This window comes from Chelonoidis abingdonii, chromosome 11 (genome assembly GCF_003597395.2).
Source record: "Chelonoidis abingdonii isolate Lonesome George chromosome 11, CheloAbing_2.0, whole genome shotgun sequence".
NCBI lineage: Eukaryota > Metazoa > Chordata > Testudines > Testudinidae > Chelonoidis > Chelonoidis abingdonii.
Genome location: NC_133779.1, coordinates 4,910,844 through 4,927,447, shown reverse-complemented (window position 1 = coordinate 4,927,447; position 16,604 = coordinate 4,910,844). Strand labels below are relative to the sequence as shown.

The 16,604-nt window shown below is 51.0% G+C and overlaps 1 protein-coding gene across 3 annotated transcripts; it reads right to left on the bottom strand.

The window, feature by feature from the left end:
* Positions 1–3,200: 3,200 nt before the first annotated feature.
* Positions 3,201–16,048, bottom strand: AP2S1 (adaptor related protein complex 2 subunit sigma 1). 3 transcript variants are annotated; one of them, XM_075070653.1, is made up of 6 exons: positions 15,953–16,034; positions 12,489–12,676; positions 6,811–6,960; positions 5,805–5,918; positions 5,102–5,161; positions 3,201–3,761 (listed from the first exon to the last, which is right to left on the bottom strand). In XM_075070653.1, exons 2-6 carry the CDS (start codon positions 12,582–12,584, stop codon positions 3,660–3,662), a joined length of 522 nt encoding a protein of 173 aa, XP_074926754.1. In that variant the 5' UTR covers positions 12,585–12,676; positions 15,953–16,034; the 3' UTR covers positions 3,201–3,659. The 3 variants fall into 3 exon arrangements, with proteins under 3 accessions (XP_074926754.1, XP_032642372.1, XP_074926755.1); XM_032786481.2 differs by lacking the exon at positions 12,489–12,676 and having other exon boundaries at positions 15,953–16,048; XM_075070654.1 differs by lacking the exons at positions 12,489–12,676; positions 15,953–16,034 and adding an exon at positions 9,796–9,882.
* Between the last annotated feature and the right edge of the window lie 556 nt (positions 16,049–16,604).

The window sequence follows — 16,604 nt, the reverse complement described above, 5'->3', positions numbered from 1 at the left end:
TCTCCATTGTACTGCCTACGCTACTTTTACATGGACCAAGCAAAGGGGCTCCCAGCCCTTCTGTTGATGAGGCAATTGCTGGGACACTAAATGCCAGGCACCATTGGGTTCTGTTCCCAGCTCTGCCAATGACCTTGGGCAAGACCTTTCCTCTCTGTGCCTCAGTATCTCCTCCCACCTTTGGTCTGTTGAGAGTGTCTACTCTTTTGTTTGTCACGGACTGTCTCCTATTGTGTGTCTGGGCAGCTGCCTGGCATGACAGGGCCCTGATCTCATTCACTGTGTGTGTGGGCTGCTGCCAGGCATGATAGGGCCCTGTTCTCAGTCACTGTGTGTCTGCAGCACCTTGCGCGACAGGGCCTGATCTTGGTCACTGTGTGTCTGCAGCACCCAGCACAATGGGGCCCTTATCTCAGTCACTGTGTGTCTGTGTAACGCCCGGCACACAGGGCCCTGATCTCAGTTAGTGTGGGACTGTGCACCATACCACCTTAAAGGGTCCTGCTCTCAGGACACTAAGTACTCAGTGTAACTAATAATAAAGTAAATAATCCATTTTATGCTCAGGCTGCTTTGCTTGATCATCCGCGGCTTTCCCCCTTTTTGTTTCATCCCAGCAACCACGGATAACAGCCATGATCCAAGGGGAGAATAAAGCAGTTAGGAAGGAACGTTCTTAAACGTGGTTAGAATACACAGTAAGGGCTCCCTCTGGTGGCTGAAGATCCAGGTCTAGCTGGCAGCACTAATAAGCACTTGGATCAAACATGGGCCAGCCTGCATCTCTCCAGAGCAGCAGTGTTTTAGGGTCGGGCCCAGTGCTGCATCGCAGGACACATGTAAACATAAGAACAAGCAGGTACATGGTTATAGTAGAGGGCATTCATCTGTTTGAGAAGGAATAAGCGTGTGGAATTCGCTGCCTGGGGCATTTTCTGACCCTTCACAGATCTAGTTTTGCATGTGAAGATGAGAGGTGTAATTAAACACTCATAGCAAGGGGATGAATTGCTCCTCTCTATCCTCAGGTGTGGCATTAACTTCCTCTGGGCCTTCCCTTTCCTTCGGAGCATCCCAGTTCAAGTCATAGATTCCAAGCAACCATTGTGACCATGTGGCCTGACCCCCTGGATAACGCAGGCCATAGGACTGTCCTGATTGATTTAAAGCAGATCTTTTAGAAAAAACATCCAAGCCAAAAAAAATGGCCAGTGATGGAGACCACCATGACCCTTGATAAATTGTTCCAATGGTTAATTAGTTTCCCTGTTAAAAATGTACGCCTCACTTCCAAAACTGAATGTATCTAGCTTCAGCTTCCAGCCATTGGATCGGGCTAGACCTTCCTCTGCCAGACTGAAGAGCCCATTATCAAAGATTTGTTCCCCATGTCGCCACTGATAGATTGGGATCAAGTCACCCCTTAACCTTCTCTTTGTTAAGTTAAACAGATTGAGCTCCCAGAATCTATCACTTTAAGGCAGGTTTTCTAATCCTTCAATCATTCTTGTGGCTCTTCTCTGCACCCTCTCCAATTTATCAATGTCCTTCTTAAACTATGGGCACCAGAACTGGACACAGGATCCCAGCTGTGGTCACACCAGTGCCAAATCCAGAGGGAAAATAAAATCTTTGCTCCTACTCGAAATTCCCGTTTACACATCCCTGGATCACATTAGCCTTTTTGGCCACAGCATCGTGCTGGGAGCTCAGGGTCAGTTGATTATCCTAGGAAGCAGAGACTCTGAAAAAGGTAGAGTATCTCCTCATGTACGTACAGCTCCCATTTGTTCTTCCTAGATGTCCACAGTGACAGTGGCTGCACTACTCCAGCAATTAGGGAGAGGCAGTGATGCCTAGTGGACAGAGCACCAGACTAGGTCATAGGAGAGTTTGATTCTATTCCTAGCTCTGCTGCTGGCCTTAGGCCAAGTCCCACTCTATTAAATAGGGGATGGTGACACTGTCCTGATTTGAAAGCTATGGGTGATAAGAGCTAGGTTTTATTATTCAGGGTAGGCACCATCTCTTTAGTATGGCACTCGTACAGCTCCTCACACAATGAGATCCTGAGCCGTGACTGAGCTAGTACTGAGACGCATAAGGAGCAAGATACCAGGCTGCTACATAGAGAGATCTACAAGTATCATACAGGATCCTGGGCCCAATGAACCAATGGTCTATTACCCCAGCATGGTTCCAGTTGAGATGGGGTAGTGGTTCACTGCAACATTCATGCATGGTGAGAGGACAGACCTTCCTAAAAAGAATCGGGCCTCACCCCAGGAAGAAAGGACCTTTCCCTGCATTCTGGACTGCCCCAAAACAGCCTGCATTCTCCAGGAAAACAGCATGAGAGAAAAGCCCTAACAGGGCACAATCCCAAGGGGACACGACTGCCCCTAACTGAGAATGGCACCAGTGGCCTCTTTCATGAGACACCAGGGTAAATTCCTCAGCAGTAGATAGTCCAAGCTCTGGAGAAAGCTGATTAGAACATCACAGCCCCATGTCTATGGTGAACTCCCTGCAGCATCTGAAGGTCGCACAGCAGCTCCTGACCAGATCCACTTAGCTCAAAATATTAAGTATTACAGCCAAAATATTTTAGTCCTGAAATTGCAATTGTGCATCATGGCTCCTGTTCTCTATGGGCTGGGCTCTGCAGCCAGACTATATCTCCCACGATGCACTGCCTCCCTTCAAAAGAGAAGACTCTGGTGCATCATGGGAGTGGCAGTCCAACCAGGGAGTCCAGCCTATGTGGAGAATGGGAGCATAAAGGTGCCTGAACTATAACTCCCATCATGCATGACAGCAACATTTCAGAATTGAAATAATTTGGCCGATTTGTGGTGGTGTTTTTTTAAAAACAAGATTTTCCACGCAAAATTTAGTCAAAACAAAATTTTTCCAGGGGGGAAAACCTACCCTCTCCCCCATGTACCTCCTTCCCCACCAGCTCTAGTGACTGACCGTGCTGTTGAACCGGCAGAGGCTCTGAAAGTGGGGAATACCTGAGGCCACTGGACACCGAGCTCGCTGAGGACATGATCTGCTCCCAGTGCCGGACAGCAACACCCAACAGGAGTTTCCTGCTTGCACCTCAGAGCCTCATGTCAAATTTACCTCCAAGAACTCCACCCCCACTCCCTCCCTCCTGCTTCTGCAGGACCCTTCAGAGACTACCACAGAGGAAGGAGTGTTTCACAGATGGTTTACTTCAATACATCACTGGCCATATGGTATGGCTGCCACTCACCAATGGATAACACACAGTTGCGGTCCCACTTCCAGTGCAGACTCAGGACACACTGACATGAACAGAGGTGTGGGGGGAGATAGCACGCTGGTTATATGGAGGGAAAGCACAGAGGTTCGGGGATGGTTGTGTTGGCCCAAAAACGGTTTTTGTTTTTTTTAAGTATAGTCGCTCTCTTCCATTAGACCCACCCATCCGGGATCTCAGCTGCCGCATTTGAGCATGGGGGAGGTGGGACTGAATTTTTCAACTTGTTCTGATCCATTTGAGGGGGCGTCCCTTCCCCCCAATGGAGAGTGGTTAAATTTGCTCTGAGACAGTCACTGATTCAGGGACTGGGTGCAAGGCGGAGTCCCCGGGGCGGGGCAGGGGATGGGGCCGATTCGATCCAGTTCTCTCATTCCAAGGACTGCAGCATAAGCAGCTGTTTCAGGACTTTCGTTTGGCTCGTCTCACGGATCTCGCCAGCTAGGAACATCTCGTCCACCACGGTGTAAACCTGCCGCAAGAACAGACCATCTGTGAGCCAGGCGCACTGAGGACAGCCTCAGCGCTGCCTCTCCCTGTGGGAACTCTGCAGCATACCGGCAGCCCGGTGTTCAGCACCTGGGTTCGTCCATCAAGTGGCACCGAAATGCATTCCCAAGGACAACGCTGTGACCAGTTCTGCCACTTGCTGCGTCCCAAGTGCCATGGGAGGGTAAAAAGACTGGCACCTGTGTCCTCCCCCAGAGCAGCAGAATGACCCTGACACAGCGGGACCCTCGAAGTACTGAGGCCTGGCAAGTGGCTCCATAGCCATCAAATAGAGACCAGCATGCTGAACGTCTCCCTGCTACATTCCAGCCCTCTAAAATCCCCCTTCCCACAGGGGGGATTTATCTACCGGAATGCCACAGGGTTGCATGAGATCTGCCTTGTGAGCTGGAAGGGTCATCAGGGACAAGGGCTGTCAATTTAACATGTTATATTTTGAATGTTTAAACCGCCCTCCCCTCCCACCTAGGAGAGGGGGAGGCCAAGCATGCTCAGTGCAGCAATGATTCATAGATTCCGCGGCCAAAAGGGACCACTGAGATCATCCCATCTGATTTCCTGTGTAGCACAGGTCCCATAACTCTTAGACCAGATCTCTTAGAAAAACATCCACTCTTGATTTTAAAATTGTCAGCGATGGAGAATCCACCACGACCCCAGTCAAATGTCCCAGTGGTTACTGATGCTCTGTTAAAAATATACACCTAATTTCCAATCTGAATTTGTCAGGCTTCAGCTTCCAGCTACTGGATCATGTTAGACTTTCGCTTGCTATGCTAAAGAGCCCATTATTCAATATTTGTTCCCTACGTAGGTACTGATAGGCAGTAACTTGATCCCTAACAGTCGCTTTTTAAGCTAAATCCATCACGATAAAGTATATTTTCTAATTCTTTAATCATTCTCGTGGCTCTTCTCTGACTCCCTCCAATTTATCAACATCCTTCTTGGATTGTGGGCACCAGAACCGGACATAGGATTCCAGCAGTGGTCACACCAGGGCCAAATACAGAAGTAAAATAATTTCTCATAGAAACAGGATTCTCTCCACTCCTACTTGAGATTCCTCTGTTGATGCATCCAAGGATTACATTGGCCTTTTTAGCCACAGCCTTGCAGGGGGACCTCATATTCAGCTGATTATCCACTCCCTTCCCCCAAATCTTTTTCAGAGTCACTGCCTCCCACAGTACGGTCCCCCAGCCTGTAGTCACATCTGACACGAGACCAAGTTATGCAGCAGCTGCATGGAACCGCAGAGTGACTGGCCCCTTGCTTCCCTCCCCGCCGGGCTGAGCTCACCTTGTAGAAGTTGAAGACCAGGTCCAGTTCACAGACGTTGTGGAAATATTCATTCAAAACCTGGGCCAAGAGAAAGGAGAGCTGGATTTCAGAGACCATTAGAAGGAGGGAGCCATGCCACTTTTTGGTCAGAGATGCTAAAGCCACAAGGGACCATTGTGATTGCCCGGTCTGATCACTCGCATAGCACAGCCCACAGAATCCCACACAGGATCCCTGCCTGAGCCAGCCCATGTTGTTTAGAAAGACATAGGCAGCCTGTATTTAAGACTCTAAGGGGTGGAAAATCTACTCTGTCTCCAGATCATTTGTTCCAATGCTGTCAACCTTTCCTCTAGTTTCAGCTTCCAGTCGCTGCAATGATTCAGACCACTGCCTGCGCGGGATATGCCTCTGCCTCAGAAGAGGGTCACCAAAGGAGATCCCTTGCAGCCAGTGGAATCTGCAACCCTGACCCCCTTTAACACACGCACAGTCCCCAGTCTACCTGAAGGACGAGGCATCATCTTTATGTCCCATCACAGCTGAGATCAGAGGGGCAGGAACTGCTGACTGTCCTGCCAGCACAGAGGGGCAGCTGAAAGCAGCTCACGGTCCTTTTAGGGCTGCTGTCCCTCTGAGGAGCTGGCACAAAGAACCAGGCCCCGAGACAGCTCAACTGAGTCATACTAAGGGAAGGGCAGAGGCCTGGAGCAGGGCTCACCTCCACGAAGTTGTGGATGGCCTCCAGGTAGGCCAGGTTGTTGTCGTTCACATCCACGCAGATGCAGAAGTACAGCCCCGCGTAGCGGCGGTAGATGATTTTAAAATTCCGGAACTGGAAGAGAGAGGAAGAGGACCAGCTGATGTCTATGCTGCCCACTGAGATGCACCTGGATCAGACAACACCCCCGCTCCCGCTCACCTTCTGCTAGCCCCCTTCTGGAGCCCAGAGCAGCCAGTCAGAGACAGCATGGCCCGAGGAGTCACTGTATCGCCAGCGATACTCGAGTCTATAGAATAATCCCTAGCTCATGTCTAGCGCTCTTCACCCTTAGACCTCAAAGTGCTTTATGAAGGAGGGGCAGAATCATTAGCCCCATTTTACAGATGAGGAAACTGAGGCAAAGAGAGGGGCAGCAATTTGCTCAAGGTAACGCAGCAGGCCAGGGCACAGCCAGGAATAGAATCCAAGTCCCCCTCCCCGGCCGTCCCAGTCCAGTGCTCCACCCAGTAGGCCACACTTCCTCCGTATCCATGTCATCAGATCATGCCAGCTCAGCGTTGGCCTGCTGCCCCCAGGCTGATCGGAGTGACTCCAATGAGATGAGGCATTAATGGCTTGTGGCTGGAGTAGAGATACCAGGAGACTTGTGAATCCCTACGCAACTGGCTGGGCTTGCCTCAAACAGACAAGCTGGCTCCCTACTCAAGGAGACCAGGGGCTGAGCAGCTGATGGCTCGTTTTTAGCTAAGGTGATCCACCACTCCTTGACTGGATAATGAGCATATTGTATTCAAAGCTGCCTCAGGGGCCACCCACAGGCTGCTGCCACAGCAGTACCCAGCAGCCAGAGGGCTCAGCCATGGAGATCTCCAAATTCAGGGTTGGCATAAATTGAAGGGTTGTACCAGAGAGGACAAGATTACAGCTGCCCCAGACTCGAAGGCCCTGCAGTGTAGGCTGGGGTGTCTGTCGGCTGCCCGTTCGGCACGCCGGGGGGCCTTACCTCCACGAAGTTGGTGTGCTTCGCGTCTCGCACCGTGACCACAGCGTGCACCTCCTCGATAAGCTTCTGCTTCTCGTCGTCATCAAACTGCATGTACCACTTGGCCAGGCGCGTTTTGCCAGCCCGGTTCTGGATGAGGATGAAGCGAATCTGCACAGAAAGCAGGCAGGGTTACGGGTGTCCCACTGAGCCCTCCCCAACCCTGGCACCACACACCCCCAGACGTTGCTGCTTGAATACAAGGCAGCCCGCAGGCTCCTGGGAGGGTGGTGCCTCCCCTCCCCCTCACGTCAGCGGGCAGAGAGACCAGCTGTTCGGAGCTGGAGCCACCAATGCAGGGACCTTTACTCTGAACCTCAGAAAATTCTGTGACTAGCTAGACTTCCTTTGCTCTGTGCTCACTGGCTGCTTGCTCCAACCCCTCCCTCCCTCAACCCCACTCACCCTGTTCTCCCCTGTGCTGTCCCCCTCCTCTTTCCATTGCTCTGATTCCCTCCCTAACTAATCCCACCCAAAAATAAAGTCACAGCATGGACATGTCCATCGCTGCCATCGCTTCATTCACACTTGCCCCCTCCTGGCTCGGTCTGGTCTATTTCAATTGCCAGCTCTTTGGGGCAAGGGTGGTCCACTACCGTATGCACAGCGCCTTGCATGACGAGGCCCCATCTTGGTTGGTCTTTAGACATGTAATAAAGATGATTGCTAAGCAGCAGCAGCTATAGGGCAGAGTCTGGGGGCTGCTGCTCCATGAAGATGGAGCCGTTGCCTCTCTGTGGACACAGCACACCTTGGAGGGAAGGTCTGTCTAAGCATGCCAGCATGCCACGTGCCCTCTGCAGACACAGCTGTGCCTAAGTGAGCAGTTGGCACAGCAAGAATCAGGCAGTGGGGGACAGGACAGGGCAGGGCAGATCTCCCCCTCACCAAGGCATCTCCCAGAGGAAAGAGGTGCAGAACTGCCTTCGAGCATGGTATCTTCAGTGGGTGTCTCCCCCAACCTGCCCCACTTTGGGAGCCCTTTGTCAGCTGCTCTCTCTGAAAAGATCATGTCCTTCTCTTTCACCCGCTGGCCTCCTGTGGCTGTGCACATAAAGACAATATGTCTTGCGCCTCCTCTCATCCCACCCATTCTGCCGGGCTGTGTGAGGGAACAGATAAGGGAGGCGGTGTCGAAGACGCAGGAATGCCCCAGAGCAGGAGAAGCCACAGGCACAGTTTGTGACTCCTCTGTCCACTCCCCTGCTGGTCCCAGCCTCTTTCCTCCACTTCCTCCTTCCTCCACTTGAGCCCACCAGCCTCTGTCTCATGTCAGAGCAATAAGCTGGGCCTGTGTGAATCCTCCTTCCCATCACCAGGAACCCCACCATAACACTGAGGCCTCACATCCCAGTCAGACAGATCACTGCTTGCAAAGCTCCTCTGGGTCTAAGCACCAGGCACTGTATCCTAGGAAGCAAGTGACTCAGAGGTGGTGATGGATAATCAGCTGAACACGAGCTTAAGAGCTAATGTGATCCTGGGATGCATCAACAGGGGACTCCTGAGCAGCAGCAGAGAGGTGATTTTATCTCTGTATTTGGCCCTGGTTTGACTGCTGCTGGAATCCTGCGTCCAGTTCTGGTGCCCACCACTCAAGGAGGATGTGGATAAATTGGAGAGGGGTCAGAGAAGAGCCAGGAGAATGATCAAAGAGTTAGAAACCTGCCTTATCATGATAGATTCAAGGAGCTCAATTTATTTACCTTAACAAAGACAAGATTAAGGGGTGACTTAATCCCACTATCAGTATCTACAGGGCGAATATTTAATAACGGGCTCTTCAATCTAGCAGAGGAAGGTCTAACGCAATCCAATGGCTGGAAGTGGAAGCAGGACAAATTCAGACTGGAAATAAGGTGTCAGTTTTTAACAGGGAGAGTAACTACCTATGGGAACAAACCCACCAAGGGTCGTGGTGGATTCTCCAGCACTGGCCAAGTTTAAATCAAGGATGGGATATTTATCTAAAAGATCTGCTCTGGGAACTGTTTTGGGCCAGTTCTCTGGCTTGGGTTATCCACGGGGTCAGTCTAGATGATCACAACAGCTCCTGCTGGCCTTGGAATCTATGAATAAACAGCACTATCAGAGGGGTCACAGCAGATGGCTCCTCCCCAGAAGGAGCTGCCTCACTACACTGCAGGGCCTTGCTAAGCAGGGAAGGGCTGAGTCCTCCAAGCAGCCTGCAAGGTCTTGCATTCTGCTGAGCCAGGAGAAAGGGCTTGGTCAGAGGAAATTCAGACGAGCAGCTGGCATGGCTCCAGCACAGAGCCAGTTGGTCACACGAACCCACTGGTGGGGGGGTGGGAAATCTTGCTCACTTTCAGACTATTGACAGCAGGCAGACAAAACGCAGGAGAGAGGCAGCACTGCCCCCCGCCCCCAGCATTTTAAGCTACTTTTTCTTTAAATTTCGCTGGGACTCAGCATCCAAAGATCTCAAACCACTTCACATGCTGCAGCTAATCCTCATGCTGCTAGCTGGGAAACAGCCCCATCCCCTTTCCACAGATGGCAGGGGGAGGGGACAAGGTGTGTCAGTGAACTAGTGGTAGAGAGAATGGAGCCCAGGAGTCCCATCTCAACCTGTGTCCCACATTCAGGCCTCAGCAAGGAGAACAACAAGCAGGAGGGTCAGAGAGATGGCCAGTTCCAGCAGCACTCCATTCACCCAAGCTTCGTGTTTGAGGGTAGGAAAGATGATCTCACTCAGTGGGGAGCACTCATGGCTTTTCCAAACTCCAACTCTGCCCCACAGCCAGACCTGCTTTGCTTGCAGAACCCTGCAATGTCACCAAACAGCCACTTGCTCCTCATCTCTGTACCGAGATGCTGACCTCAAGCAAACGGTGCCAACCCTGCGTTTGGATCCCACGCCAAGCAAACCTCATCGCTCCCCAGGCTCCAATTCTCCCTCCCTGGGGGATATGGCAGCACTCTCACACTCAACCAAGATCTGCCAGCAGATCGAGGGACGTGATCATTTTCCTCTATTTGACATTGGTGAGGCCTCATCTGGAGTACTGTGTCCAGTTTTGGGCCTCACACTACATGAAGGATGTAGAAAAATTGGAAAGAGTCCAGGGGAGGACAACAAAAATAATTGGGGGCTGGAGCACATGACTTATGAGGAGAGGCTGAGGGAACTGGGATTGTTTAGTCTGCAGAGGAGAAGAGTGAGGGGGGATTTGATAGCTGCTTTCAACTACATGAAAGGGGGTTCCAAAGAAGATGGATCTAGACTGTTCTCAGTGGTAGCAGATGACAGAACAAGGAGCAATGCTCTCAAGTTGCAGTGAGGGAGGTTTAAGTTGGATATAAGAAAAAAAACTTTTCCACTAGAAGGGTGGTGAAGCACTGGAATGGGTTACCTAGGGAGGTGGTGGAATCTCCTTCCTTAGAGGTTTTTAAGGTCAGGCTTGACAAAGCCCTGGCTGGGATGATTTAGTTGGGGATTGGTCCTGCTTTGAGCAGGGGGTTGGACTAGATGACCTCCTGAGGTCCCTTCCAACCCTGATATTCTATGAACTGATAGCCTCAGATATCCCAGTTCAACCCAATAGCAGCCATGCTGGTACATCCTCTGTATCCCAGCAATTACTGACCACCAGGTCTAAGCTGAAACAATTGCTAGCAACATCAAGGGCAGAGAGACCAGGCAGCTACTCCGAGAGGGGACCTCCCTTTATAGACATACATCACATCAGGTGTAAGAGCTTCATATGGCCTGTAGCGGGGTGGTCACCCACTCCTGCCCTGAGGGGCTTAGAACAGCCCAGCAGAGGGCTGGGGCAAGCAGCTCCCAGGCTGACTGGGGAAGTAAGCACAGCTGGGAGCCACACCCCAACCAGACCACAGCCGGCACACACAGTCTCTCTCTAGCTGTAGAGGGAGATGGGCCTGGCTGCAGAGACCTGAGTTGAGTACCTGAGAGGAGCAGGGCTGGGGAAAGGCCAGAGGGACTGGGGAGCTCTAGGCTGGCAACTCGCCAGGCTGCAGGGCCTTGTTGCAGAGAGAGGCAGCAGGTCCAGACCCAACCTTGCCTGTGATGAGTGGCTGACACTGCAGTCTGCCCCAAGGAGCAGTGGCTAGCTGGTGACTGGCAGTAGCCTATGACTGAGGCAAGGTGGGACAATGGGTGGGGGTTCCCCAGAGACGGGAGACCCTGAGACTGATGGGCGTACTGCCAGGGGGCAGCACCTCAGATAATGGGGCACCAGAGTCCAGGGAGGGAAACGGCAGCCAAGCGGAAGTGGGATACCAGCCTGCAGAGAGTGCGCCAAGGCTGGCAGAGATAATTCCCAGAAGAGACCAGCAGGGGGCACCGCAGGGGGTGAGTCCTGCATCATTACAGGCCCCTATCTGTGTCAAACACCTCTTACAAAGGGCAATAAGGGAGAAAACCCATCTCTTTCAGGAGCCTTAGGGCTCAGACTGAACATTATTTGCACAGTTCACTCCCACCAGGGCGAAGGGACCGGCACCAGCCCACCCCCAGTTTTCCTCATCCACTTACTAGGCTCAGAACATCCTTGACTGTGCTCAAACACAACAACTCAGAGGGTGGGCAGATAGAGAATCTCTAGCTGACAACAGACAGTAACACTGTCAATTAGATCCTCCCCCCCACCCACAAGCAAACATTGGAGTGGGCTTGTTCTGTAGCCAAGAGATTTGGTTTTGAGCTTGTGCTGGGTGTGTTAGGACCTGTCTGTGTCAGAGCAAAGGGCCAGGCAGCCAAGAAAACGGATCAGAATGGGGAGTTTTTCCTGCTACTGTTCCAGGACAGGGTGTCTCAGATCCCACTGCAGCTGAGAGGGCTGAACTGTTCCCAATCCTGAGAGAGTTTATGGTGGGGGAGAAATGCCAGGCCGAGGTCCCTGGAGTCTGATTCACTCTAGTGACCCTCACGAAGATGTACAGGATGGGCAGCAGCTGGGCAGGGGACTAACTGGCGCATTAGCCAGGAGGTTAACGGAAAGGAAACACGCAGACTCCATGTCAGGGTTAGACCTAGCCAGAACAAATTCACCAAAATGAGATCTCAAAGCCAAAACATTTCACAAAGACCTATCTGCTTCCAATAAACTTTTGTCATGAAGGTTTTTGGGTCAGAAAGACTGGCTATAGCTGGGTGCTTCAGGCCCTGCCCTGGGATGTGGGTTCAACTCCCTACCAGGTCTGATTTGGAACAACCTGGGATGAAAACTTCTGCTCTGAAGCAGGCAGAGCAGGGAGTCAAACCCACATCGCATGCCAGTGCCTTGTGCACCAAGCTGCAGAGCACCACACACACATTTCAACAGCTCTGAGGTTGCCATGAACATCAGGCAGCTCTCAGCAGGATTCATTTTCCAACCATAAGATCTGCTAGGCTGTGAAATCGCCTCCCTGGGGGAAGTCGTGGAAGCCACATGGCTTAGGGCAGCAATACACAATTAGATCGACCCACAGGCTGATTTGAGAATTGTATAACAAGAGGCAGGCCATTTGCACAGAAGGCTGACAAAAAAAAAAAAAAAAAAAAAAAAAAAAAAAAAACCAAACAAACAAAACTTCAGCTGCTAATAAAGACCTTGACTGCAATGTATGTATTAGCGTTTCTGTCTTTTAACAAAGTTTGTCAACATTATTACCAGTGTTTGAGCCAATCTCTGATGGGAGAGGTGACGTCGAGGATCTCCAGAAAGTTTTGTGAAGAGTGGTTTGTGGGAGGTCAAGGCAAGGTGCATGCACTGGTGAAGATGCTCATGTCAAAAAACTGTGGTGCTGGTTTTTTATGAAGTTCATGCTAGAAAATCCAGATTTGCAGGGGTCTGTTGATCTAAACATAGTTAAAAGATAGACAGCTAGATTCTGGCTACTCTGAAACTGGTCAGCATATTGAAACTAAAAATCACGAAGTCCCACTTCTCTGAATTTTGCCTTCAAGACATCTGAGCTCCAGAGATTTAAATTTTTTTAATTGAAAGGCATCTTCATCAATTGAATCAAGAATGTTCTTTGCTTCAGAAGGGCAAGGTCCATCAGCAGAGACAATAAATGGATCACAAACAAATAAAAACAAATCCTTCAGAATTTTAAAATTCTCAAATTGCATTTTAAAATTTTCGATCAGATGGTTTAGGAATTTGTGCATCGTTTTCATCTGTAGCAACAACATGCAATGTGGGAAAGTGCAACATCTTTCCTGTTATGTTTGTCTGAAAGATTTCAAGATTCCTTTGAAAGGTGCACACTTTTGTAAACAAATCCCTGACACTGCTTGCATGGCCTGGGATCTGCAAATTGAGGGAATTCAAGTGACCAGTACTATCACACAGAAAAGCTACCTGTGACAGAGGGGACATCATTCATAAATTCCAGAACTCGCAAGCCTTGTTGGTCCTGTGGTTTGAAAGAAATTCTATTATTTCTTTTTGAAGTCCACAAAACCTCTAACACGTGCCCACTAGAATCATAGAATATTAGGGTGGGAAGATACCTCAGGAGGTCATCTAGTCCAACCTCCTGCTCAAAGCAGGACCAGCACCAACTTAACCACTGAATGGCACTGTGCTGCAACAGGTCACTGTATTTGGCTGAAATGTCTTGTAAAACAGCTTTAAAAAGATGATGTTGTAAGCGAGAAGTTGAGCATATGTAGTTCATTTATCTCGTCACAATATTCTCTTTTTTCCCCAGACAATTTACCGCAGAGGACAGTCTGGTGAATAATGCACTGAGGTGTCTTTAATGAAGGCTGTATCACTGCCAAATGTGAAGCAAAGCTCTCCTTTTTCCCTGTCATGTAACAAATAAGTTTACTTTGTCTATAACAAGCAAGTTTACTTCCTGCAGACCTAAACTTTTTTTTTCCCCCTTTAAAAAGCCTTTTACTTTTTAAAAAATGCTCTCTTATGAAGTGTAGGTTTCCAATGGTATTAAGCACAAAAATTCTTCCTGACAATTTCACCATCATAAAAATCTAACAAACAGCAATAAATGGGCAGTGTCACTTAAATGACCAGATTCGTCCACTGCAAGACACACATATTTGGCGTTTCTGAAACCAGAAAGCAGCGCTGACAAATAATCCCCATAAATTAGCTCCAATCTTCACACTGCGGTGGAATCAGATAGGGTAACTTGCTTCACACGTTTGATAATGTCATCTTTGTTTTTATCTCCAAGAAAAAGCTCCTCCAGCATTTCCAATGGCACTCCTTGACGAGCTTGGCATCCAGGAAAGGCTATTGCTTTTTCCTGTACTGTCGCTGATGTTACGAGAACGACATTTGAAGTGTGATATAAAGATGTCAGATTTTCAATTTTGTCACATCTTGCAACATTGTCACGAGGACAGGCCTTATGGAAGTTACTGTGCTTTGATTCAAAGCGGTACCTCACGCTGACGACCTTACAGAGAGGTGCAGTGGTTTAGCACATTAAAGACAAAGGTTTTGCATTTAAATGAGCTGGCATCATAAAAAGAAGATCGCCTGTCCAGCTTGGGTTTCACTGTCAACTTTGCGACGTTCACTCCTACTCACATTCATTTCCGGCTCCATTTCCATCACTAATGAAAAAATGGGTGGTGTCCAAGCGCAATCATAGCCAATGCTATCGTGAGAACTTAAGATCCAGTAAGTTACTAAGGCAGTCACAGGCAAATGATAGGCAGAATATCACTGTTTGTGAATTTAATAAGAAACCTTTTTTAAGGTAGGCTAGAGGGCCAACCAGGAAGCCTTTGTGGGCCACATTTGGCCTGCAGATGGCTTATTGAGTATCACTGGCTAAGGGTGTTTCAAACTCTATTAGTCAAGGTCTCAGGAGACAGACTGAAGGGGACACTCCTGCATTTGCAGGGAAATGGACTGGAGAACTGAATAGGTCTTTTCTATCTCTAACTTTTGCAATTCAATTACACACACAGAATTCAGTCCTCAATCTCCAGGACCAAGCCCATATGTGCTGGTGGCTTTTTTGTGACCATCCCATCAAGATGGTAACAGCTTTGTCTCCCTCAACCCAGCGTGGAACAACTGGATTAGGCACAGAAGTGTCTGGATATCATTATGAATCCCCTGTGCCACCTGGATTAAACCAGAGTAGGTCAGATGGGGCCACTCAAGGGGTCCAGGAAACCCTTGGTTGGATGATAATATCAGCCCAAATCTGTGATCATCTAAAATCTCCCCACTTGTCACAATGCCACGCCATGTGGCACCTCAGAAATTCATAAAGACAACAGGGCCTAGAACTCAGAGCCTCCTGCCCTCGCCCCTTAAAGCAGAAGACAATTTCTGTGGTCAGCTGGTGCTAGGTGAGGGGACCTCTGAATAAATAGCTTACTGCATCCCACACCAGAGATGGCTGCTTGTCAGCAGCAGCTGAGCAACTCTCATACGTAGCCCATGCAGCAGTAAGACCGCTGTCAGAATTACAGCACTGCAGAAACAGCCCCAGTCTTCTTCTGTTACCTACCTCCAGTCCTTTTGCTATCAAATATCTTACCCCGCAAAACCCTCCCTTCTCAGGCACTGGGACTGGGACTGCTCCCTACTTACGCAGGGGTGGGGGAGCTTATACCCCAATGGTGCATCCTCTTTCCCTTCCCAGGATAGGGAGCCTGATCCCACATCCTTCTCCTACAGAGAAACCACCAATGGTGCCTCTCCCCTTCCCCAAAAGGTCATCTAGTCCTGTCCCCTGCACTCCTGGCAGGAAAAAGTATAATCTAGACCATGGGGCTGGAGATCCTGACCCAAATCCCTCCCCTATAAGGGCCCCAATTTTCCCCAGGAATGAAATCCACATATCACCCAGTGGTGCCCCTCCCCCAGGGACAGGGAAGCCAGACCCACATCCCCCCATAGGGTCTCCCATGGTGCCCCTCCCCCAGGGACAGGGAAGCCAGACCCACATCCCCCCATAGGGTCTCCCATGGTGCCCCTCCCCCAGGGACAGGGAAGCCAGACCCACATCCCCCCATAGGGTCTCCCATGGTGCCCCTCCCCCAGGGACAGGGAAGCCATCCCCCCATAGGGTCTCCCAGGGGCAGGGAAGCCAGACCCACATGCCCCCATAGAACTCCGCCCTGGTGTTCCCCTCTTACCATGATGGTCCCGTCTCTGCCAGCCCCCGCACACCTTCTTCTCCCCCCTCCGTTTCTTCACCCCTTCCCTTCCCACCGGATATCCGGTGCCCTCCCATCGCGCGGCCTGCTGGGAGCCGTAGTCCCGGACGCCCCGGCGGAGGGGCCCGCCCCGGCAGGCCGTGCGGCCGCGGCGGTGCATGCTGGGGGTTGTAGTTCCTCGGGCCCAGGGTGGGGCGGTGTCGTTCCCCGCCGGCTCCGCCAGGGGGAGCCCGGGCTCCGCGGTGCCCTGGGTGGGCCGCGGGCTGCTGGAACCGGGCAGTCGCCTGGCGGCGCCAGCCGGAAACCTCACCCCGGGGCCGGGAGAGCTGCCTACGTTAGCCCGCTGCTGGGAGAGGCCTCGTAGGCCCGAGCCTAGCCCAGAGCCCTGCAGCCCCGGTGGAAGCGAGCTGAACCCCCGAGACACAAGGGGGGGGCCGTTTCCAGGCCACTTTCTCCATCTTGGGCAGTGGTGGGGGGCTGCCTGAGCCTGGCCCCAGTCCCGGGGCAATGTCATGGGAAGGGAGCTGGGGGCCCAGTTCCTTCCCCGCTCTGGCCCTGAAGCAGGGCATGGACATTCAGTAGTGGGCACGTGACCCCCACCCCACCGCAGCCGGTGGTGGGGTCTGTGACC